Below are 24,906 nucleotides of genomic sequence, written 5' to 3'. Positions count from 1 at the left end.
AGACAGGAATTAATCTGGGGAAGCCCAAGGACCTTTGTTTTAACCCAGGTCAGCCTAGACTAGTGGAATGAACCCTTCTTGCCCTAAAGTTGATGTCTATACCAACTTAAGACTACTCAGTTAAAAAATATGAGTCGGTATGTCTAATTTTGCACATATAAGTTTCATTTTTAATGTTTGCAAACAATACAACATGTCACGTTAATGCAGTAGCTCCAACTACTGTTATGTTTTCTTCAATCAAAATCTTAAGGATTGTAAGACTCACTGCTATTCACCACTTTTTACTCTTCTCCTTTTCCCTTGATCTCCATTCTCCAGCACACAGCACCTGTATGAACAAACGCTGTTTTGACAGAAAAACAGACCAATGACACAATATGCTGTATATCAAAGGTAAGCAGCACCATCTGCCAGCTCTTCCAGAGCACTGCAAGGAGCAGCAGGCTCAGACTGAACTCGGGCAATCCTGTGGTGAGAAAAGGAAAGATCATATTCCCCGCACACTCCCCACTTCCCCATAATGTCCCATAGTAAAGATACCTGTTCATGTGCCATCAATTCAATTCATGACTCAAACTAATTAAGAATTTTTGAAATGCCCCAAACTACAACATGTTTTCCAAAACACTTTGATTTGTTGCAATAAAGAAAAGTATTCAAAGTAATATGTTAGTTTAATTTAAAGAATTTTGGGGAAAAGTTTTCTAAGGTCCAAGATGTATACCTGGTAAGAGAGACTCTGCCTCCACCTGACCACAGGCATTCATAGGTAATCAATATCTTGGCCCAAATGATCCTCTCATTTGTCTCTCAGAGAGTGTCTGAAATGGAGCATAGAGGGTCTCAGGTCCATCCATTTCTATTCCTTCCTTCCCTCTCTTTGTCCAGACACATCCCCTTCCAGATGTGTATCTGAATGAACGTGACTCCCTGCATAGGCACAGCTGGATAGAGACTTTCCAAATATTCCCTTTTTTGATACTTTTGGGAAGCCATGCATTTTCTGGTATAGACAAACAGGTTAGTTAGGAGAACAGCCCCGAGGACTCCTCTGAGGACTTGATCTAAGTCATCCTTCCTGATAAAAAAAAAACCAACAGGTAAAAATGATTCCTCTAGACCTCGAGCTTCCAAAGAATAAACACATCACAGCTCTGGTCTGCCACCAATACCCTTTCCTCAGCCTGTTCCTCTCTACAGTAGTGATAATTAGCTTTCTTACGGATGACATGTTTTAATTAGTGACAATGGCAGACTCAGTGAGAGGAAAAGAAGATAAGTTAGTCTCCAGACTTGTAAATTCTGGCACAGAAAACATGTGGCACAGCAAGAACTAGAAACCAGCAGGGTCCAAACATTAACAAGAGGAAAACACATGCCTTTTCAGATGCTTAATACAGATTTCACATACTTCCAAATGTCATCAGTTGAGTCCAGACAGAGTACCAGCTGGTGTCTGGAGATAAGGTGCTTTGATTTCTTGCTTGTCACTCATTTGTCACTCAAATGAAAAACTGCAGAACTCACAAGACAACTGAACCAGTATTTGAAAAATAAAGGGCATAACTCCAGGGAAAGCCTCGATTCCACCTGTTAAACCAACAACTGTAGGCAGAAGAGCAGCACTGAGCTAGGACCTTCAACGGCTCTAGTCAAATAGCACGCATCCAGTTATTGGAATACTAAATAAAACTAAGTAGCAAAAAATGCACATACACATCTGGGATGACCAGCTTCTGGCTCATCACATGACTGGCCTGGCCAGATTGGCGAGCTGCAAGACAAAAGGGACCCCTGTAGCTTTCATGGTGGTTCTGCGTTCTGTTGCCACCTTGCTCATGCTCAGCCTCTCTTTCCATGAGCCTTCTGCAAATTGCACCCGACTATATATATAAATGCTTTTGTACTGGAAGGACTGAAGTGAAAGGGGCTGCTGTTTCATTTTAGCACCTTTTATGAGAGATTCTGTGTCTGTCACATCTTGTCTTTGTCAGAATTTCAAACATACATGGAGCTGCCATACGGACATCTGCCTTCCCTGTAGCCTGCACTATCTATACACAAAGATGTGCATGTGACAAACAAGGCTAAGAGCAAAATGGAGTGCATGGGAGAAAGTCACATGACCTTTTGCAGGACAAAAGCCATTTTTTTTTCTGTTTTCCAATGTATAACACTTACTTACCTGGGTTTTGGGGTATTTTTGCAAGTTTGCTAAGTTTTGCAAATTCTCTGGAACTCAATAAACATGTGGACACACGCACAAGTCTATTACAAAGTTTTCTTGTGAGAGATTCATCAGCTACAGTGAATTAGAGGCGCTGATTTCACCCCCATATCTAAGAGGTCTTCAGCCAATGGCTCAGCCTCACGTTGGGTGCTGAGAGACAGAGACAGACCAGAGCTGCAGCTGGGGTGGAGCTGGGAAGGGGCTGCCAAAGAAAGTTTGGGGCTGCAGAAAGATCTCTCCCATGGAGACTGTTTAGCCAGAGGAAAGGCTTGGGTACCTTTCCTAAGGTCCAGCCAAGGATTACAGTTCAGTTCAGAGCCAAGAGATAAACTCAAAGCTACAGCTGTTATGGGGCCGAAAAGCATCTTTCCAAGTAAACTAAGGGCTGATGCCAGAAGTTACTTCAGTCAGTCCTGCTCCTGAAGCTCTGGGCTTTCTCTTTCTCTCAACCCAACACTGAAATAAACCAACAGCTTTACTAGAGCTCTTATCTGAGGAAAAATTAGTCATATTTAGCCCAGAGGAAGGTCTTAGCTTGAGAATAGTGTGGTTAATCCCCATCAGAACTTTCTAAACCTCACTAAAATCTGCTGATTTAACAGTAACTAAAAAGTTTGCATACAACAGCACAGGTAAAAGTCACAAAGAGGTAACATGCCACAACAGAGGCAACACGAAGCAATGTTAAAAAGATGACAATTTGCTGGAACACAGAAGAAGATGCCCTCTATAATTTTTTTTTACTAATGTTTAGGTCTATTACAGAGCTCTTGCATGGTCGTAACCCTACTCAGTAGCCTTGGGTGAGGATTTCACTGGCTGTCCCCAAGCTCACGGACATGAGCATGTGATGTGCTCAGGCTGAGCACAAAGAAGAGCTTGCAGGGAAATGTTACAAACTTCTTATAAAGTAATGGCCAGTGATGCTTTTTATTGTATAATAACTCATCTCTTCAGCATTGCCTCATTAGTGAATCCTGCTGTTTCCTATGACTGTGTTGTCATTAGTCTCTGTTGGGTTCTATACACACAAAACCACTCACACACATCTTCAAATGTTCTGCTGACATCCCTGTCAGCTAAAAGCATCAGAGCTGTGACTGAAGGAACATTTTCTGCTCTGGTCTGCAAAAGGCGTGTAGCCTTCGATTGAGAAATGGCACAGTGGCATCTAGTGGGTATTTGTTGCATTAGCTGATAACCAGCAATAATTCTTGATTCATTAGTGCTGAAAGAGAGGTGTATGAAAAGGTTGGCAGGGAAAGAGAAATACGGAGGTCTGCCCTTATGACTCCATCTCCAACACAGAGAAAACCCCTGGCATCAGGGGCCACCCCCTGGGCTCTGCTGTTCTCAGCAGTTCTTCCAACAAACAGCTTAAATGAATTTGTTCTCAATTTCTTCCCACCTCTCCCTCTTCTGCTGCCACATACTCTAGTAAAAAAAAAATTCCTTTAACACCTGGATATTTGTACTGTACAGACATTTGTCATCTTTTTCCATTTAGATACTCAGCATTTACTCCTTACTTAGGAAATAGGTCATTCCAGTTCATCTTTCCAAACCTTCATCACTTTGATGCCCTTCTCTAAAACAACTTCAATTTATTGTTTTAGCTTTTTTTAATAAAGCATTTTCAATATTTTTGTCATGGTGCAAATAAATGCAGTCTTATATACTGTTCAGCTAATGAGGGAATTTCTGTTGCCCATTAGCAACAGGCTAAGAAATTACAATAGAGCAAACAAGCTTGGTGGTAACTGCCCTACAAAACCTTTTTCCGACCCCATCCCCAAAATAATTAACTTGTTAATAAAAGACAAGCATTTGACAACATAAAACAGTATTAGGAAAGCAGGCCAACAAGCCATCCTGCTCTGTATCTTGGAAGAAGCTATCAACAACAAAAAATAGATACATTTTCCCATCACAGCCTCAGCCACCATCGTTTTGTGGTTAAGGGAATTTCCAAGAGAGGGCTCATAACTATCCAGTCATGAGCAGCTTTCCTTTCCATGACTTTGTCCAGTCACTTTTTAAATCTATTTACATTTTTACCATTCAAAATATCCTGTAGCAAGGAGTTCAATAGTTGAACAACCCACAGGAAAAAGTATCTGCATTTTTTGTTTTGAATCAAACACCTATTACTTTCATTTGTTGTTTCTTAATGACTAACACTAGTTCTTGTCTTAGGCAACAAGCCAAGTTCCCCATCCACTGTCTCTCTGCTACTCACAAATTAACTCCTTCACTTTTACTATAAGTTAAAATAAAACTTCACAAGCTTGCACAGAAGAGTTTATTACCACCACATTAATCTGTAAGGTATCAACATGTTGCTAGCAAGGCAATAAATCACAGCTTTTAATCAATTATTCTTCATCTGACAGTGTCTGGAGTCATGTGGGAGCCAAAACTAGCTCAGCTTTTCTGCTCCATACAGTTCCTTTACCTTTGGTTTATATTTGCTGCTCACCAGAACTAAGTGAAAAAAATCCTTCCTCTATTGCAGACAGAGGAAACTTGCCACGGTTTGAAGTGGGTTGAGGATTATACCTCCAGGTATTTCTAGGCTTTGACAGTTCAGAGTGCCAGAGGTTCAGGTCAGTCTCCAGGCAGACTGGCCTGCAGCTCCCCAGACCCAATGTCACTGATCTCGCTGATGGTTCCCTTAAGTCTTTGATCTTCTTCTTTGTATTTAGCAAATTCCAGAATAATGCTGCCTGTGGATCTCATTCATGCACTTTTTCCCTTCAGTTTCTGATTCTGGTCCTAACCAGCTGTATTTTTATTCTGTTGCGACCTTGCCTGTACTGTCTACAGCCCGACGGCCAATATTTGGCTACGCTTTCAAAACGTTATCTCACACAATTCAGTCCTGATAACAATTTTTGGGTCCGAGTTTCCCTTCACTGTCTTTTATCATTCTTTATAGTGCCCTGTATGCATTCCTGCCAGTTCAGTATATGAGCCACATGGAAAAGCCTGTGCCTTCAGGACAAGATAAGGCAGAGCAGTCAATCACAGCAAACATGCAGTCTGCTGGCCGGCCAAAAATACAGCCTGCCATTGCACAGAAATACCGTGGTGCAGGGAGTGTGCTGCCAGCCTGGGCTGACCAAGGTGAGAGGAGTGGGACAGGGCTGAAGCACCCTGCCCCATCAGCCAGCACCCCCAGGGTTGCAGGTAGCGCTGGAGCTGGTGGGACATGCAGGCTCCTTCCTTCCAGCCAGACTGGGCTTTTCCACCTGCCCGACACAAGCAAGATAGTAGAGATCTACATCTCTAAAACCTCTGAAGTGCTCCCCTTCACTGCCGCCTCTGGTATTCTTCCTTTCTTTTTACAGTTTCCCTTGGTGTACATACACTGCTGTATTCTTCAGCTCCATCAATATCTGCTTTCTCCTAGTCTTGTTCCAGCCAATTCTTTACTCTCCTCAATTAAGCTTGAAAATCAACACTTCCGAAAGCTCCACTATACCACAGGCAAAGCCAGGCTGGCCTTACAAGATGTGTTTATCAGGGTTTAAGGTGAACCCTCCTGTTCAGGGGTAGAAAAGAACCAGTATAACCCAGAGGAACTAAAGGAACAGGGTTTCTACATTCAGAGACTTATTAAGCAAGAAACCAAGAGGGGGAGCTGAGGCAGATGCATGAGCTGTACGCGAGATGTCTGAGAATGAAGATTTCTGCAGAAATACAAGTTTGCAGCAAGATTTATGTGGCTTCAGCCCTTAATGGACAAGTAGAAATTGCTTGATTTTTTTTGACTTATTTACATTCCCTCTAACAAAATCTGACAAGAGTTTTAACTCAGGTCTGCGGTGCCGGCTCTTTGCTTTTCGATGGGCTGATGCTTTGCCTTCCTGTTCAGGGGTAGAAAAGAACCAGTATAACCCAGAGGAACTAAAGGAACAGGGTTTCTACATTCAGAGACTTATTAAGCAAGAAACCAAGAGGGGGAGCTGAGGCAGATGCATGAGCTGTACGCGAGATGTCTGAGAATGAAGATTTCTGCAGAAATACAAGTTTGCAGCAAGATTTATGTGGCTTCAGCCCTTAATGGACAAGTAGAAATTGCTTGATTTTTTTTGACTTATTGCAGCAAGATTTATGTGGCTTCAGCCCTTAGGGGACAAATTGCTTGATTTTTTTTGACTTATGTTACATTCCCTCTAACAAAATCTGACAAGAGTTTTAACTCAGGTCTGCGGTGCCGGCTCTTTGCTTTTCGATGGGCCGATGCTTTGCCTTTATTGAGTGAAGATGTTAAGTGGCCACAGAGCCGCTGTGCATAGACATGCAGTGCTTGGCTAGCAGAGTTACAGTCATTAGATGTGTAAAACTACACACAGCTATTAAGCAAAAACCTTTGCGTGGTAAAGGCTTACCTCATCAGAAAGCCTTGCACAGAAATACAGTCTGTCATGCCAAAAAAAGCTTTAACTAAGCTAGTAATGCTGTTTTCACTGCACAGGGCAGATGGCAGGGATGGGCCTTCTGAGAATTAGTTAGCCCCACTGGAGGTGTTGGTTATTATTTCCTAAAAAAGGAAACATCTGGCACTGGAAAACACAATGACTTCTATTACGCATAAAGAATAAATCTTACATTGTTGCACCAGGTGATGTGGTGACAGGAAGCTACACCATCAGGTCAGACTCGGTGCTTCTCAAACTACTGGTTTTTCAATGCCATTTTGAGAGTCCAGAAGTGATTATAAAACGGGTGTGTAACAGGATAATCCCAAATAAATTACGATTCAGAAAAGGGGAATGACAGGTCCTTTTGGGGATCTGAATGACCATGACAATAAAGACTTCAGAGAGAAAGGCCTAGATCTGAATAGGTGGATGCTCCACTTAAGTAACAGAGGTGCAAAGGTGGCTGATTCCAGCTGTGGTGGGGATAAGGGTAAAACAATCATATCTCATTTAGGATAACGTTGAAGCCTAATAAGTGAGTTCAGTCCCTGTGATGGCCCCACCCTAATCAAGGCCAACGGGCTCCAAAGCTGGCGATATCTGTTGCATCTCTGAACAGCAGATGCTGGAGCCTGGAATATTTGTAGGGTTACAACTGCTGGTCAGTGAAGGCCCCTCAAAGTTTTTGCTGACTCCAAGTCTTAACCTCCTTCTTCAAATATGGTCAGTTCTGGTCATGTGTGTCAAATAAGCGAGCAAAAGGCCTTTTCCCAGCTTCCAAACCTTCACCCGAGTTTCATCCTAAACAGATAATAAGCCTCATTAAGCAGAGAATAGCTTTTCGTAAGCTCCATCCGTCATTCCATCTGAGGCTCTGCAGCCACTGGCTCCCCTCTGCTAGAAAGAAAGTCAGTTGTTCCAGGGAGCAGTCCTTACTCCCACCTCTTTTTACTAGCTCTAAGGCTTCCCCTGTTTTTTCTGTCTCCAGTAAAAGCTTCTGTCCGCTGCTTTCTGGTAATTACAGGCCACTAAGATTAAATGCATGTTAATAACACAAATGAAAAATGCTCCTTCAGGCAAAGCTTGTTTTACTGTGAAGTTCATTCCAGGAACACTCAACCACGTCCCAGTTGTGGAGTTTTGATGTACCCAGAACTTGTGAAGCCAGAATCCCTGTGCGTTATACTCCTCCTACTCATCTGCCAAGGCAGGAATGAGGCAAGATCCCTGGAATACAAGAATATTGCTCACATTTATAACATTAATCCTCTCGCTGTCTGTTCCGTACAAATGTTCTTCGCTGTACTTCCTTTCTCTGGTAACTAATTTCAGGTCTTGTATCAGCCGGCTCCCCTGCACCACCCTGCATGAGGTCTCACAGACTCAGATACGGAGCGACGTCTGCCGTACCAGTGTGCTGACCTCGGCAATCTGCAAAGTCCTTTCTAATCCTGTCCCTGCAGTTACCTATACATTTTTAAATACAGGCTCAATAACCTGTCTCATGAAAATCTGCAGGCAAAGTCTTTCCATTATTACGCTTTTTATGTAGCCATGAGTCATGTTAGGTTTTTTGCCTAACAGAAGTTCATGCTGCTGCAGTGGAGAAACAGCATCTAAATCTCTTTCAGAGACACCATTCCAGTACTGTCTTCACTGAGATAGTAAAGTCCCATGCACGCTCATTAAAAGCCTTAATGCATTTCGTCTGAAGGCAGCTCATTTGTCAAACACCCCGTATCGTTGCCCTGTTTAGTTATTTATCACTCTACTAATATTTGTGTTGGTGCAGGTTTTATCAGCACTATCTTATGTGTATTTCCAGGACACACACAGAAATGTTGGATAGCTCCTGGTGTAGAATTGCTTCCTGTAGAAACTCACTAGGAATGTACTGAGTCACTAAAAATCTGTGTTAAAAGCTTCTTATTCAGCACAAAGTACTTTAACATGTGCTTCTTGGTGCTATAGAAATGTTAAACACAGCCATTCAACTTCTTATTGCATAACAGTGACGAAAAATAAAACATACTACCTCTATGCAGTTCCTTCTATTAGCCAGCCCCTACCCCCCCAAATTATCAATTCTCTCTGCCAACTTCCATGCCATAAAACTATCCTTTAATTGTTTCTGGTTTTGAGGATTTTACCTGGAGCTCAGGTCAGGAGTGCCCCAAGGTGTCACGTCTACATTTTCATCATACTAGTAGAGTGTAAGAGCAACTTAAGAGACATACTCATTCCCTTAGGAAGGGTGGTCTGCAAAGCAACTCCTGTTTGCTTTAGGAGTCAGTAAGAGGTGAGGTATCATTTATTTTAGGAATGAGGAATCATCACAAAGTTGTAACCACCTGATCAGCAAGCTGCCCTTTTATGGAAGGAAATGCAAAAATATCAGTATTTTGTAGCCATTCTCATTAAACCTTTTATTTCATGCATCTCTGTTCCTACATTTCTGATATACAACTGGCTTGTGAAAATGGCTGCCTGTCCTCACTATCATGTTAACAATTTCATACTCTTAAAAAGCAGGACTTAATATCCCTGAAAAGTGCTGCTTGTGAGCATTAAGTAATGGGTGTGCAGATGGGGGACAGTTTGGACCACTTCAGATCTAGCTGCTGAAACTTGTTATTTCAACGGTACATTAAGTCCAGCTACTAGCACTACACTAAAACCTTCACAGCTCACTTAATCATTGAATCCCAGCTCTGCAAAAGCCTTTGCCTGCACGTATGCCCACCACCAACACGGCCCCAGGCTCTACCACCCTCCTGATACATGCTATCATTGTGGGGGGAGTGAAACAATCAGCTTTTCAGAGTGGTTTCTGAAGCTTTTGAACTGGGATGCTGATTTTTCGTATCCATATACTTAGTGTCTTGCTGAACCCAAACTTTCCAAGCCTTTCCTGGAATCAAGCAGGTTATCCAGGTTTTAAGAGCCTGTAGGAGCATGCACCAGCCCTCCCTTCACCCTACTTTCGTTTCCTCAGCCTACAGAAGATGTAGGAAGGTGAAGTTCTACTTTCACATAGAAGCCTGTGGCTTGCAGATTAATTTTTTTCTTGAAACTAGATGCCAGCCCGCTTTTCAGTGACATGATTTAGCCTGTCAAATCTTTAGACTCAGTTTGCACTTCCAGGCAGTACAGAAGAAGCTCTGGCACCAGAGAGAAGAGAACATTGGCCTACGTTCCCCCTCCTTGAAGGCCTGCGTGGGTTTCAGCCCAGGCCCGGACAGCCCCCAGCGCTGCGAGGCGGGGAGTGGCTGAGGGCGCTCCGACTGTGGCAGGACCCCAGGAAGCTGCCAGAAGCGGGCAGAAAGCCCGTTTTCCGGCGCAGGGGCATCCCGCTGACCACGCTGTCCAGGGACACCTCCGCCATTCCCCTACCCTCGGCCAGCCCCCGGCCACCCCCGGGACCCCGCTCCACCAGGCCAGGCCCCACCACCCTCCTCTTCCTCCGCCCCTCAGCGCCTCCTTCGCACACCCGCGCCCCACAGCGACTGACGCGGCTGCCCCCCATTGGCTCTTACCAGTGCGCCAGCGCCGGCGCCGCCAATGGGCGGCGGCCACGGCGGGGAACGCGCGGTGCGTGGGCGGGGCGGGCCGGCTCTAGTAGCGGCGGCGGAGGGAGCAGGGGGCAGCCATGGGGGCGCGTGCCGTTGGCCGTCTGTGGAGGGGTAGGAGCGCTGAGGGGCTGGGCGGTGGGCGATCTGAGGGGAGGGAGTGGGCCACCGCTTCTCCTTCCCGCCTCTCCGGGCCCTGCCAGGGGGGTGTGGGGCCATGGCGGTGGGAGGGAGCTGGGGCGGCCGCTGGCGCTGGGCTGGGAGCCGCCGTGGAGGGGTTAGAGATGTAGGCCGTGCGGGGGGCCGGCGGCGGGGCTGGCGACCTGGGGGGCGAGGGTGGCAACCGCAGCCGCGTTGTGGATGTTACTGGCCCGAGTCGCTGCCCCGCAGGGGAACGGGGGTGGGGACTGAAGGGGGAAGTCGAGGGACGCCGTCGTCGTCCCCCCCCAGTTGCTCAGTGGGTTATCTGAGCGCGGGCAGGCGGCCTAAAGGTCCCAGCAAAAAAAAAAAAAAAAAAAAAGGAAACGGTACTTGTCTCTCACCCTAATAAGTTTAAAAAAAAAAAATAAATAAAAAGGCAGCTTTGATGTCCAGTTAGTGGTGGTGAGTTACTTGCCTGGCTGCCCGGACCTGGCATCTAGGGCTGTAAGAAAGGAATGACTGAAGGCAAAGGGAGGAGTCCGTGGGGAATTGTGCTTCCTCTTCCCCTCCCTCTGCTGCGGGGTCTCCTCTGCCCAGTGGCTGGGTAACCCTGAGAAGTGGTCTCGCTCGAACCCCGCAATAGTGATGCTGGAGGCGCAGGGCCGAAGGGGGAAGGGTCTCACTCGCCCAGGGCACATCTGTGAGAATGTGTGATCTTCAGCACGCCCAGCTCTGCTGCAGAAGCTGCGGGTAATTTTAAGGAGGAGGTTCACAGAATCATCATCGTTATCCTGCATGAAAGCTTTTCCTCACAGTTCTTCAGAGTTGCAGCTTGGTTTTTCAACGAGGACTAGGAATACCAGCGTGGTGCTGCCTTAGTTTTTTTAACAATGCTCCTGTCTATGTAATTCACTTATATTAGAAAACAACTTTTGAAATCAAATTATCTGAGATTTTTTTTTTGCCTTGATATGAAGGACAGATTTGTATTTTCCTGGCTTAGATTCTTGTAGAAAAATTATGGTTTTATTTGCTAAAGGTGAAGTAAATCCTGAATATTTCACTATAGAAATGAAACTATGCCACCAGTTAATGAGTCATACTTAAAAAAATGCAGTGATACGTGACTAGGTGAATTTTGCCATGTGCTTTCTTTTGTGAGTTCTCTTTAGCAGGTGTTTTTGCATAAGCTAGAACTTCTCTATCTGAAGTGACAGAAATAGCTGAATGATTTCTGTTCAGCTTCTGAATGTATTCTGCCAGAGATACCTCTTTAGGTGATACCAAAATATGCTGATTTCAACTTAATGGTCTCATTCCATCTAGAGAAGCATTTCTGTCTAGAGAGTGGCTGTAACATTTAAGTGGCTTTTTTCATCCTTGTTTTCTTACTTAACCCCAGTGGCAGCTGCTACTGTAGGTCACCGTAACATGCTGTGACAGCCACAGATCACCCTGGAAGTCAGTTGATTAGTGCTAATGAAGTGTTGCTTGTGTGGGGGCCTACTGAAGGGAGAGAGCCAATCTAATGTGTAAATCTGGTGTGGAAACCAACTAGGATCACCTCAAAAGAAAGAGGTTGTTTCCTAGGGCTAGAAGAAACCATTAGGTAGGGGTGTGATGCCATGTATAGAGTGCTTGGGTTGCTGGCTGTGGCAGTTCCACCCAGTCTCTGGTTGAGTAACCTGGAAGATGTTATTTCTGTCAACTTTCACCTTTGGGATAGTTGTAATGAAACTGGCTTTTCTTGAGTGAGACTGATAAAGTGTCGGTGATGCTGTGTAGTCTGTGTACCATGTGCTGTAGCTTCTGCATCACTGAGCTCTATCTTCCTCTCATGTTCAGTCTTGAGAGAGAATGTGCAGCTTCCTATTAAAGTTACTAACCACTCGCAGCAAAGCTCGCTATTTTTTGCCTATTTCTAACTTCTGTGTCCGAGCTCTTACTCCCCTCACTCTTTGGATTAAGGAAAGTATTTTGCTACATGGATTTTGTTACAGAGGTGCTTGTCATCTTTCATCAAGTCACCTCTTTATCTCTGACTAGGTAGAAGGAAGGATTACGAGGTTTTTATGTACAAAGTCTCAAGCAATAATAAGATCCAGAAGTGACCAGAAGTATGAAGTCTTTCTGAAGAGAAAGTGATTCCTTTGTACCTTTTAATGATTATTTTTGAGCACTTTAAGAGTGCTTGAGTGGTTAACCAGAGATTTAGCTGTTCTCCAGTCTGCTGATTTGTCTCCAGACAAATCAATGATGGATTAAGATCCTCATGAAGTGCTCCTAACACTACTAGTGTATCAAGTGCTGGTCCCAAAATCAGTGTAACTGTACTAAGATTACTTGAGACAGTCCTGTGTTATGTGATCCTATGAGACATGTGTTTGTGTACCTGCTCTGCAAGAGGTGTGGATGATTGGATTAGGAGTTTCTGTGAGAGAGAACCAATAGGAAAACGTAGCTGATTGTGGGGATCCCTGTGGAAGTTCTGCTGGTCTGGTACCAGTTGAGGTTAGGGTTGCGGCTTGATAACATGCTGTCTGGAAAGTAATAATGGGAGTGGCATAACTCTAGCCAGCTTTAGGCACAGAAAATATATTGCATGATCCTGTGGAACCATGATCTAAGTGGGGAGAGAATACATAATGTTGCTTTAACTTCCTTTTTATAGCATCAATCCCTTTCCCTGGAATCCCTTTCCCCTCTTTTTTTTTTTTTTTGTGCTGATTTTTGGTCAGAAGGGACATAATTTACCATGGCAACAGGAGAGCCATAAATGTTCTGCAGGAGCGCTGATTACTTTGCTTTTTATTCTAGGAACAGTGAGCTGCACGTTATTCCTGGCAGTTAACGGTTTGTATTCTGCCAGTGATGATGTGATAGAGCTGACACCTACTAACTTCAACAAGGAGGTCATTCAGAGCGAGAGCCTGTGGCTCGTGGAGTTCTATGCCCCATGGTAAGAATTACAGCTGTGTACTTGCTTGCTCTTATCTTGGAGGAGCAGCGTAGGAATCTGCTGCCCATCAGTCCAGGGTTTCATTCAGTTGCTGGCAGTACAGCTGATAGTTTGATGGCCTCATGACTAGCAAAATAGCTGTAGTTGGGATTCCAATTTTAAATGGCAGAAAAAAGCTGGAATGTGTTTCAAGTTGGCAAATAGGATCTAACAACAAAACCTTATATACCATTTTATTATTTCAATTTTTCTACTGAAGTTGGTGTTAAAAACGACTGATTAAAGTGCAATAAGTAAGTGAGAAGGCCCCTCACTTCTGTCTTTCAGAACCTAATTCAAATGCAAAACCACACATCTGAATTCACACTTAGTGTTTTCCAATGGAAACTGGAAATTCTTGCTTTTTGCATCTTAATTTCACACCTCTGTCTCCTGTTCTGCTCATGTCCAGAGCATGTAGTCTCTATCTTCCATGTTAATTTTGGTGATGTATATTCCATTTTTGTGCAAATTCTCTGTGCTGTTGCCATCCAAAATTCCATGTTCTGGAGGAAGTCTGCTGTAGCCTGACTGTGTCTGGACTGAGAGGTGTAGGGGGAAGCTCTTCAAGCATTGTTGCAGCTTTACAGGCACGGGAGGCTTTACTGAACAATGGCAACAAAGTAAATTGGCACCTCCTCTTTCCACACAGACTTGTGATGCTGTGGTTATACACTAGTTGCCAGGAGACGTGCTGTTGCCATCCAAAATTCCATGTTCTGGAGGAAGGGGCCTTTCCTTGCTGCAGCCTGACTGTATCTGGACTTGATAAGTGTAGGGGGATGCTCTTCAAGTGTTGTTGCAGCTTTACAGGCATGGGAGGCTTTACTGAACAATGGCAACAAAGTAAATTGGCAGCTCCTCTTTCCACACAGTCTTGTGATGCTGTGGTTATACACTAGTTGCCAGTCCATCCCGGAGATGTGTAGGGGGATGCTCTTCAAGTGTTGTTGCAGCTTTACAGGCATGGGAGGCTTTACTGAACAATGGCAACAAAGTAAATTGGCAGCTCCTCTTTCCACACAGTCTTGCCTGGAAGTGGTTATACACTAGTTGCCAGTCCATCCCGGAGATTTTGTGCCACACATTCTTGCTAGTTAAGAAGTTACCTCTAGAATAAATATTTTTGGGCCTCATCATGGGTCCATTTTGGCTTCTGACAAGCAGGCTAGTGTACAAATGTGGATTTTGATGCAGATGTTTCCCTCTATATTAGGAAAGCTAGGTAGCTTTTGAGAGATGTGGGTGTGTATGCTCTATATAACACATATGGAAGTTTTTCTTCAGAAGTCTGAGTGATGATGTGATGTTGTGGCATATCCTCTTCCCCTCCTCATGAATAGATCTTAAATCTTGCACAGTTTGCTGCGAGCAACTGTTCTGTAATTGCAAACCCAACAAGGCCACTCTGTACTTTGAAATAGTTGTCAGATCTGAATGACAATTACTGTTTGGTTTTCTTTTTTTTTTTTTTTTCCTAAAAGGTGTGGTCATTGTCAAAGACTAACCCCTGAGTGGAAGAAAGCAGCAACAGCGTTAAAAGTAAGTTTAACATTTCAGATGTGCTTGTAGCAGTGGATTGAAGGAAGTTTGGCTGTTTGTCATCTGACTTGGGAATGTGGAGGTGGGGTTTGGTCCCCAAAACCATATCACTTTAATAAGGCTTTTCTAGCCAGAGAAGTAGTCAGTCAGAGACACTTAAGTCAGGATTTTTGTGGATTTTTTTCTTTTAAAAGAAGCCATTGAATTGTTTAGGAAGGAAGTAAATTCAGTCCCTGTGAGTTACATTACATGTTTTCCAGGGCTTCTTTTTCACCTGCACCAGAAGACATTAGAATCCAGCCATCCCCCAAAATAGCATGTTTCTCATTTCTTCCTCAATATCCTGTCACCTGCCTCTGAAGTACAGGAACAGCATGAACTGAATATTTGATAACAGCTTTGTAAGCTGTTGGTGATGAGTATTTTTTAATTACAGAAAGCTTGTAGTGTCAGGTAGTGATTTGCTGAGCTCTTGCGTATGTAAAATATATTCCCCTTAAAAAAAAAAAAATAAACCACAAAAAACCCAAACTAACAGAAACCAAACTAAAGAAGCCCAAACCAGCCAAACAAAAAACCACAAACAATTTTAAATTTAGTCAGGGTGAAGAAAAATACATGTATATGGTGTTCTGCAGTTAAATGCTTTTTGGGGATAACACCTCTCTTCTAGTGACTGTTTTCTTACCCTTTTAATAACTTCCCTCTCTCTCTAGCATGCACAGAGTATAAAATGTGTTAAATCAGTGTAGAAAGCTTGTCTTAATACTTGGTTTTTATTTCTGCAGGGTGTAGTGAAAGTAGGTGCAGTAGATGCAGATAAGCATCAGTCCTTGGGTGGACAGTATGGAGTCAGAGGGTTTCCAACTATCAAGATATTTGGAGCCAACAAAAACAAGGCAGAGGATTATCAGGGTAAATGTGATGCTCTTTCACGTGTTGCATGTCTAAAAACTTTCCTGAATACAGTAATTATGGTAGCTGTTAATGCTGTCTTGCGTGGTGTTTCCTTCCTGTCAAGTGCTTGTAGTAACTGAGAGACAGATGGGTGGGACTTGTTCGACCCAAGTTGTGCATGTTTATCATGAGCTACCAGTCCCACTTGCAGTTTGTAGTTGATGAAGGTTGAGAGGCAGTTCCAAAGAATTATTCTTTTCTTCCTGTTTACTGGGAGCTTGCCATGGTCAACCCCATCAGATAAAGTGGTTAGTTAAAAAGTCAAGTCAATCCTGCTGCTTGTGTTAAATCAGTGATGTCCCACCACTAGTGCCCTATCTATCATTCATAGCCCCGTCCTGCTGTTCCTGAAAAAGCGTTAAGGTGAGCAAGTATTAAGTTTGTAATTAAGTCAAGGGCCTACCTTAAACTATCCGTGATGCTTTAAACACTCATTTTGCTGTGTTGCAGGTGGCAGGACGAGTGATGCCATTGTTGATGCTGCTCTAAGTGCTCTCCGGTCCCTGGTGAAAGACCGTCTTAGTGGCAGAAGTGGAGGATATAGTTCTGGGAAACAGGTATTTGAGGGAATGTATGGGTTTGTTTTCAACTGGAGACTATCCTGTACAAGAGATAAGAGCTTGTGCTCCTGGCTGTTTGCTGGATAGTTGAAGTTGGAAGTGATCTCTGGAGGTTGCCTAGTCAAGCCTTCTGCCCGTTGCAGGGTCAAGTAGAGCAGATTGCTCAGGGCTGTGCCCTGTGAAGTCATATCTCAAAGGACTGAGACTCCACACAGACCGCCCTCTTTGGGCAACCTGTGCCAGTGTTTGACCACCCTCACAGAAAAGTTTTCTCCTATATTTAAATTGAATTCTTGTATTTCTGCTGATGCCCTTTTTGTCTTGTCACTGGGCATTGCAGAGAAGAGTCTGCCTCTGTTTTCTTTACTCCCCTCCACTTGGATATTTAAATACATGGGTAGGATCCACACTGAGCCTTCTATCTTTCCAGCTTTGCAATCCCAGCTTTTTCAACCTCTCATATGTCAGATGCTCAAAGCCCTTAATCAGCTTTGACCCTTGGCTGGCCTTGCTCCAGTGTGTATACGTGTCTGGGGAGCCCGGAACTGGACTCAGCACTCCAGATGTTTCACACAGTGCTGAGCAGAAGTTAAGATCACCTCCCCAGACCAGCTGGCAGCTCTCTGCCCAAAGCAGCTCAGGAGGCTGTTGGCCACCTTTGCCACAGGGTTGCATTGCTAGCTCATGTTCAGCTTGTCCACCAGGACCCGCTGGTCCCTCTCTGAAAAGCTGCTTTCTAGCTAGTCAGTCCCCAGCATGTTCTGGTGCATGGGGTTAACACTCTGCATCTCCCTTTGAACTTTGAGATCTCTGTTAGCCCCATTCTCCAGCTGGTTGAGGTACTGACATTCTGGCTGCTACTACTGTTTCTAAATCATGGAGCAAGTACACTCTGACATCCTCAGGTTGGCCAGATAAACCTGGGTGGGCTGTACCCTGTGGCGTGTACTGCACTCACAGGTTTGTTTTGCCAAGAAACTGGGACACAGTGAGGTGTGGGAGTTGCAGAGCACTTTGTTCTCGGACAGATTGGAGCATGAAGAACTGGGGAAGTGTTCCCACATCTTCTTATTTGACCTGATTTCTTTTTCTGTCTCTTTTATTTTTTGTTTCGTTTTTAAGAGAAGGTTCTCTTGCTGGTTCTTTAAAGTGCTGTGGGAGTAAGCTGTGCGTATTGTCAGGTATAAAATGGGGAAGTTGTATGACCTAACACTGCCTGTTTTGTATCTCATTCAAATAAGGACCATTTGGTACAACATGACACACAAGAGATGGCTTGTCTGGGAAACTAATTTTGGTTACTTATGTGAGGTCTGTTTGTTTCTTACAGAGTCGGGAGAGTGGAGGTGGAAATAAGAAGGATGTGATTGAGCTGACTGATGACAGCTTTGATAAGAACGTCATAAATAGTGATGATGTGTGGATGGTGGAGTTCTATGCCCCATGGTGTGGGCACTGCAAAAAGTAAGTGAGCTTTTTCTTTGACAATTCAGTTCCCATTAGTGTTTGGTTTTATCCGATCCCTAGAAGGGACCTTGCATCTCTGGTATATCAGAAGTGAGATTTTCTGTAAGGTCTTTTAACACAACTGCATGGGCTTCTCCTGCTCAGAGCACCTTGGTACTGCTCTGGCTGCACTCCTCCTGAGCAGTAAAATTCCCAGTTATGAGTGGAAGCAAGATCTGGAAGTTACATTGATTCTTTCATTCCTTCAGATGCAGGACTTCAGGTCTAATTTAGAATAACCCTCTTAGTTATCATTCTCAGCAGAGAATTTATTTGGAGGGGAGTATGCTATGTGATGTTGGCACGTGGTATGCTTCTGCTGGCTCTAAGAAAGCTTAGAGCATTCATACTATCTTTTTCAGCCTGGAGCCAGAATGGGCAGCTGCTGCCACTGAGGTGAAGGAACAAACAAAGGGAAAAGTAAAACTGGCTGCGGTAGACGCGACAGTCAATCAGATGCTGGCAGGCCGATACGGGGTGAGTGTGCTCTGCAGTAGTTACAATTTCCTTTCTGTCTCTGAAATTAGATGTCCCTCTAACGCTTACTGAACTGTTCCTTCATCTGGTACCACTTAACATTATTTTTAGCACAGAACATTTAAGTGACACATACCACTTTTCCAGAAATAGTTCCTTCCTGAACGTCAGTATCAATATAAATAAATGGGGCGAGAGAAAAAGAATAAATCTGGATGTTGCTGGTGAAAAAGGCTGTTTATTTCTGTAAGGTCTTGCATAGCTTTATCTGAAGTGGGAGGTCTTTCCTTTCAGACTGCTTGTACGCTGGCTGAGTATTTCCAGAACACACACGTGTGCCTGTACATCTTGGAGCCAGTTGTCAGGGATCACTCAGCAATATTAGCTGTCCAGATCAGCTATGCTGTGGGCCTGAAGTGAACTGATATTCTTTAATTTTTAATAACAGTACAGGGAGTTTACAGGGAAACAAAGCAGCACACTGTCAGTGCACATGGCTGGCAATCAGCAGGAAGACTGAACAAGTTTTGCTGAAAGTGTAGCAGAAGGAGCTTAAGGTCAGTTTGTTGTCATGTAGGCTCAGTGCTGTCTCCCCACAGATAAGTAGGGGAAACTAATGTCTAAGAAATACAAAGGGTTAAGATAGTCTTCTTGGTACTTAAACCTGCTTGGCCCATCTAAACTGAGTTGAAACTATTGCTGATTCATCAAGCCTAAAACTTGAAACAGTGTTCCAGTGTGTTACCTTTTTTAATTTGTTGCACAAGTAGGAAGCTAGAAGATTGTTCCAGTTCAGTCATAACATGCTGTGAGACTTGATTCATGTAGATGTTATATCTCTTCCCTTTCTCTTAATCTAAAACACATCAGAGTAGCAGATAAATTCCACCATAAATATTCTGATTTTTTTTTGAGCTGATGGCTTAAATTTGTCTTGCAGATTCGTGGATTTCCCACAATTAAAATCTTCCAGAAAGGAGAAGACCCTGTTGATTATGATGGTGGCAGAACTAGATCTGATATCATTGCTCGTGCTTTGGATCTGTTCTCTGATAATGCACCTCCACCTGAGCTGCTGGAGGTACCTCTACATCACTTTCTCAAATTGCTTTTCCATCATGTCCATCAAATGTCCTCATCTTCAGCAAATGCTGCACCCTGCTGGCTCTCCTTATGCTAGCAGTGCCAGGAATGAAACCTACAGGCATATGCCTAGGTCTGGGCGTGCTGTTTCTAGCCCTGTTCCAAGGACAGTGACTTTGAGCAAGAAGTGACATCTTCCTGTGCTCTCTGTAAGCCTTGTTTGGTACTGCTTACTTTCTGTTGCTGCAAGTCTCAACAGAAGACTTTGTGGACTCTTTGTACTCAGCCTTGTGTTGGGGTACCAGTGAAATAAGAGAGGATTTTAAGCTTCTGTTAACAAGTCTCAATGCTTAGTACCTTGTAGGATGGAGTTGATAGGCTGTTGGAGGGGAAAGTACAGTCACAGCTGGCTAACCAAGTCTTAGTCTCATTGACTTTCTCCCACTTTCTTCTAGATAATCAGTGAAGATGTTTTGAAGAGCACCTGTGATGCTCATCAGCTCTGCATCATTTCTGTCCTGCCTCATATTCTGGACACAGGTAGATGTACAAGCAAGAATACTTCCGTATGAATTTGTTGCTTAAAGCATGTAGTTGTGGGGTTTTTTTTAACTTATCCAATTCTGTCTAACAGGAGCTTCAGGGCGGAATTCTTACCTGGATGTCATGTTAAAAATGGCTGAAAAATACAAAAAGAAAATGTGGGGGTAAGTGTCACTGTAGACTGGTTTTCTTGGAAAAGATGTGAGCATTTCTAGAGGTAATGGACTAGAATTTGTATGATAGTGATTTATCTGCAGATAAGAGTTGTTCCTTGTTCAGGATAGTGTCTCTTGGTATTTCACTAACAGTACTGTGTGAACGGTTTCTGTGGCTTTAAACTGTTCATTTCTTTTCTCTTCATCTACCTCTCAAATCCTGTGTTTACAAGTAATACCTAAGCATTAATGGGATTAGATTTAGCATCTTTTACTCTTGTCCTGAATGCAAAAATATTTTAGGGCAGTATTTATCCAGTTTCTTTTAGAGTCTTTTACTGGTGGGCAAGTCTGCCAGTATGACTGAATTCTCAAAAAAAAAAAAAAGGAAATTGCAGTTTATTAACAAATTTTGTTTTTCAAAGAAGCAGGCCAGCAGGCTTTGCCTCTTCTCTTCCTCCTCTCAAGTGGAGGTTAGGATTTCTGAAACTTCTGTGGGAAGCAAAAGTTGTTCTGACACACTGCTGCAAAAAGGGGGAAAAATGGCATGAAAGCCTGGGGGCAAACGCTGAGGTTGGCTGATTCCAGAGGTTTCTCAGGGGACTTGTTAAACATTAGAGGAACCAAGAGCTGACCAGTGAGGAACTAATACTGAGTGAAATATTGGTCTTGCAGTCTTTGGCCTTAAATCTTATGCAGTGGGATTTGAGCAGTACTTTGTTGTGTTTAAATCTGTGACTTGAGCCATTTAAAATCTTGCTTAATAAAGGCTAAAGTGCAGCAATTTGTTTGGATCTGTAATGTAGTTCTTTCATGGCTGTTCTGATCCAGCTTCTGGTGGCTGTGAGCATGGGGCTGGCCTAGAGTGCTATTCAGGAGGGGGTTTTTTTTGGTTATTAGTTCTTTCATGGCTGTTCTGATCCAGCTTTTGGTGGCTGTGAGCATGGGCCTGGCCTAGAGTGCTATTCAGGAGGGGTTTCTTCTGTTACATGGCTCAAGATTAGGACCCTGCTATTCCCTGCTACCTTCATTAACAAACTGGGATGGGTTGACACCCTCAAGGGCAGTTCAGAGCCCAGCTTGAACTCTGCAGGGTATGAGTGACTTCTAAATAATTGTAGTGCCTATCCTAATTATTCATTTTATATTTTATCTTCTCCTTAAGGTGGCTGTGGACAGAAGCAGGTGCTCAGTCAGATCTTGAGAGCTCTTTGGGAATTGGAGGCTTTGGGTACCCAGCAATGGCAGCTGTTAATGCTCGGAAGATGAAATTTGCCCTTCTGAAAGGATCGTTCAGTGAGCAAGGGATTAATGAGTTTCTCAGGTATGAAATCTTTTAAGTGACTTAAATCTTTCTGTAACCGGAGCTGTGACTCTTTAGCCCAAAACCAGGCTTTCTGGATCAGACAGGACTTGCACAGTTAAGAGAATTAATATGATGAGCATCCATTGGAGTAAGTGTTATTTCTATGTTATTTCTATGTCCTTGCTTGGAGAATTGCAAAGGACAGTCAGAATTCCAAAAGGAAATACAAGTCTCTTCCCCACCTCACCACTAATTGACCCCTGTTCCTGCAGGATTAATGGAAACAGTGCTATATTCCCTTAGCTGTGTAAGGGATCAGACTTTCTTCTTAATGCCAAAAAGGGAAGGTTCTCAGAGTATTAAGTAAAAAAAAAAAGAGTTCAGATGCAAGAAGAGTAATACCAGACAGTCTGCCTAATAATGCCTGTGAGAGAAATGTCTGCCTTTCTCAGACATGGCAAGTTCTCTTGCTCTGTAAAATCCAAATCAGTGAAGCCTTTCCTCGTGGGGGTAAATGGTGCTTTCAGGACACAACAGCTAAAGTAGACTGTAAACAGCTTACATGGCATTAGATAATTGGTTTGGTATTGTCTCACTACAGAGAGTGATCTCTGACTTGACACTTCAGCTCAGCTGTGCTGCCTAGAGAAAGCAGTACAATCCCAGCTGGTGTAGCTGGCTGTTAACTCGGCTTCCTGTGTGCAGCTTTTGTAATCTAATAGGCAGTCTCAACAGTGCTAATCAAAAGTAAGGAAACAAGCACTGAGAAGAGTGTAAAAACTGTAGACTCCACCTAGGGAGGATTGCTTATTCAGTTTTATTTGCCTCTGAAAGAATACAAAGGGATTAGCTCTTTAGGATTTTAATACTAAGTTTTTTGAGCAAGCCTAAATAGCAAGTGCAAGATGGGGTGTCTCAAAGCAGAAGCTGTTAAGTTAGCTCATACCCATTGTAACCTGTGGAGACTTAGAGCTCACTAAAGAAGGTCACTAGTGATTTCAAGTATCAGTTGCAGGTGACTTCCAGAGCTAGAATTATAGACTTCTCTTGGAGTTGCCTCAAGTGATACACAACATACAGTTAAAGGGGCTGTGTTTATTCAGGAGTGTTACAAGGGGCACTATGGAAATAGTGTCTCTTTACATCCAACTGTAAATTCACAATGCTGCTTTAAGGGCTTCATTTTCTCTTTCTCAATTTGAAAAGGTTTTGCTTCCAGAGATGTGAGCAGTTTTCAAAGTTAACTTCCTTTCATCTGAAGCAGACACTGTTCTAGGTGGATAGACTGGAAAAATTTCTTAAATTTAACATTTATTTGTGTTTGGTGGTTTTTTTTTTCTCAGGGAACTGTCTGTTGGTCGTGGCTCTACAGCACCAGTGGGTGGTGGAGCTTTCCCTAAAATTCATTCAGTTGAACCTTGGGATGGCAAAGATGGTGAGGTAAGAGGCGCTCCATCTCTAAAAGTGCCGATGCTTTGCTAGGTTCAGCAGTGAGTGGAGAGAGTAACTAAGACCTGCCAATGTGAAAATTCTTGTTCTTCAAATACTGTGGCAAGTTGTGCTATTGGTTTCCTAGTACCTAAATTCTGCCACCAGACCAAACACCAGATTCATCATCTGACATTGTGGACAGATGATTCTCCTGCCTGGCTGTTAGGATGTAATCTGACAGGTGAATCCCTTGAGGCTGAAACTCCTTCCTACCTATGCTGAGTAAGGGAGGTGGTAGTGGATGCATTCAAGAGCTGAATGTTTGTGGAGACTTTGGTTCTTCAATATGCTGACCTTGCCATCAAATGCTTGATGTCAGGAAGATTGTAAGGTAAAGCCTGTGTAATTACACAGTGATTATGTTCTTAAGGTTCAACATTGCTGTGAAAAATAGTTCCTACAATCCTTTGATCTACTTGAGATAGAATTAAAATATAGAATATGGTAGTAGCTTTGCTACATCTTTTATCTGTATTTGCCTTTATCTGGAGTATTTTCGTTAGTAGAAAACAACCTTCTACTTTGAACTCAGATCACTTGTCCTGTGCTTAATACACTTTTTGTGAAAGAAAGATGACAGGCAGGAGCTTTACTCTCAGGATGAAGTAAGCATCTCTGTCAGTGATGTCTCAATGTTAAGCACTTCTGAATGTGTGCTCAAAACCTTTCCTTTTTCACAGCTTCCAGTTGAAGATGATATTGATCTCAGTGATGTGGATCTGGATGACTGGGATAAAGATGAGCTGTGAGATCTTCAGGAAACTTTGTTTTTTTTTCTTGGGAGAGTTTGCGCAGCAGTTTGCAGCCTGGTTCACAATCAGATGGATATTCCAGTGGCCTTTTTATGGAGAAATAGCATGTGACACACTATGCTATTTGATGCACTGCAGCAGTGAACTGTACGCATCTCAAGAAAACATTGCAGAAATTCTATGAATTGTCATAACCAGTAAACTTGATTGTACTCTGTGTAACAAATATTTTGAGGACATCTTGGATATTTCTTTGGAACATCTTGGGTTTTATTTTGTGGATAGTGTGCTGTTTGAGTGTACTGGAGGCTGTTAGTGTAACCAATTTTAAATGTGATATCTTTTTCATGGAGGTGGAACCTGGTCAGCTTCTGTTTCAATTAAAGAATAAAACAAAATATTTTTGACACACAGTGTTAGTCTCGTGTAGAATAATGAAAGTGCACGTGATAAAAGCTATACTATTTTGAATGACTCTTGGGGAAAAAATGAGCTGTAGAATAGAGAGGCTGGCGCAGAGGGGAGTCCTAAGCCACTCCCTTGCTGTGAACCATCTTGACTGTTTGGCCTAAAACCTGATTAGGACAATCTTAGTTCCAATGCTTTTTAGTCTTCCTATTCCTTCTCAGGGGCTTTCTCTTTCTTTTATGCCAGACTTTGTAAGATCATTAATACAGTGGAAGTGGAGTTGCTGCTGCGGTGGGAGACACTGGGAGCTGTTGGTCTCTTCCCCAGGATGACAGTGAAGCTACTCCCCATTGTAGGGCATGAGCATTTCCAGGTGCTAACAGAAAAACACCACGGTGCTGTCTCCAGCAATTGGATTGTACTTCTTCACTTCCCATCTGGCATTGTCTAGATTTGAAATTGCTATTTCCTTGGAAGGGGGAATCAGCACTGGGAATGAGGATGGAAACTGCTGCTTTTTTTAATAAAAATACTGTTATATTTTATTGCTCTCCATGTCTTGTGTATCACTGTCCAGTGAAGTGATCCTCATGTGATCAGCTTGTTTATAAGGAATGAAAGACTGAACGTGTTCCCTCCTTTCAAGGAAATAACATAATAAGGGTATTTGTCATCTGGTGTCTGTAAGAGATGGCCCATACCTCATCCCTATGAAAGGCGGGGTAAGAACCACGGGTAGCCAACAGGAGCTTGACTGC

The 24,906-nt window shown here is 43.3% G+C and overlaps 1 protein-coding gene across 1 annotated transcript; it reads left to right on the top strand.

Annotated features, from left to right (window-relative positions):
• The first annotated feature begins 10,261 nt into the window (after positions 1 to 10,261).
• On the top strand, positions 10,262 to 24,691 carry PDIA6 (protein disulfide isomerase family A member 6). Its single transcript, XM_014956823.1, has 13 exons — positions 10,262 to 10,343; positions 13,188 to 13,329; positions 14,853 to 14,910; positions 15,699 to 15,825; positions 16,318 to 16,424; positions 17,758 to 17,891; positions 18,296 to 18,410; positions 19,351 to 19,491; positions 19,949 to 20,033; positions 20,128 to 20,200; positions 21,357 to 21,515; positions 22,841 to 22,937; positions 23,669 to 24,691. Exons 1-13 carry the CDS (start codon positions 10,310 to 10,312, stop codon positions 23,735 to 23,737), a joined length of 1,341 nt encoding a protein of 446 aa, XP_014812309.1. The 5' UTR covers positions 10,262 to 10,309; the 3' UTR covers positions 23,738 to 24,691.
• The last annotated feature ends 215 nt before the right edge of the window (positions 24,692 to 24,906 follow it).

The sequence above is a fragment of the Calidris pugnax genome, unplaced genomic scaffold (assembly GCF_001431845.1).
Source record: "Calidris pugnax isolate Ruff unplaced genomic scaffold, ASM143184v1 scaffold171, whole genome shotgun sequence".
NCBI classification, from domain to species: domain Eukaryota; kingdom Metazoa; phylum Chordata; class Aves; order Charadriiformes; family Scolopacidae; genus Calidris; species Calidris pugnax.
Note: the sequence above shows the minus strand (reverse complement) of the source record. Positions and strands in the feature narration are given on the sequence as shown.

Excerpts from the sequence above, each read along its gene's own strand:
- PDIA6 (XM_014956823.1), top strand. The coding sequence starts at position 10,310 with ATGGGGGCGCGTGCCGTTGGCCGTCTGTGGAGGG. Across the intron at positions 10,344-13,187 it reads CGTTGGCCGTCTGTGGAGGG|GAACAGTGAGCTGCACGTTA; the intron begins GTAGGAGCGCTG and ends TTTTTATTCTAG. Across the intron at positions 19,492-19,948 it reads CTCCACCTGAGCTGCTGGAG|ATAATCAGTGAAGATGTTTT; the intron begins GTACCTCTACAT and ends ACTTTCTTCTAG.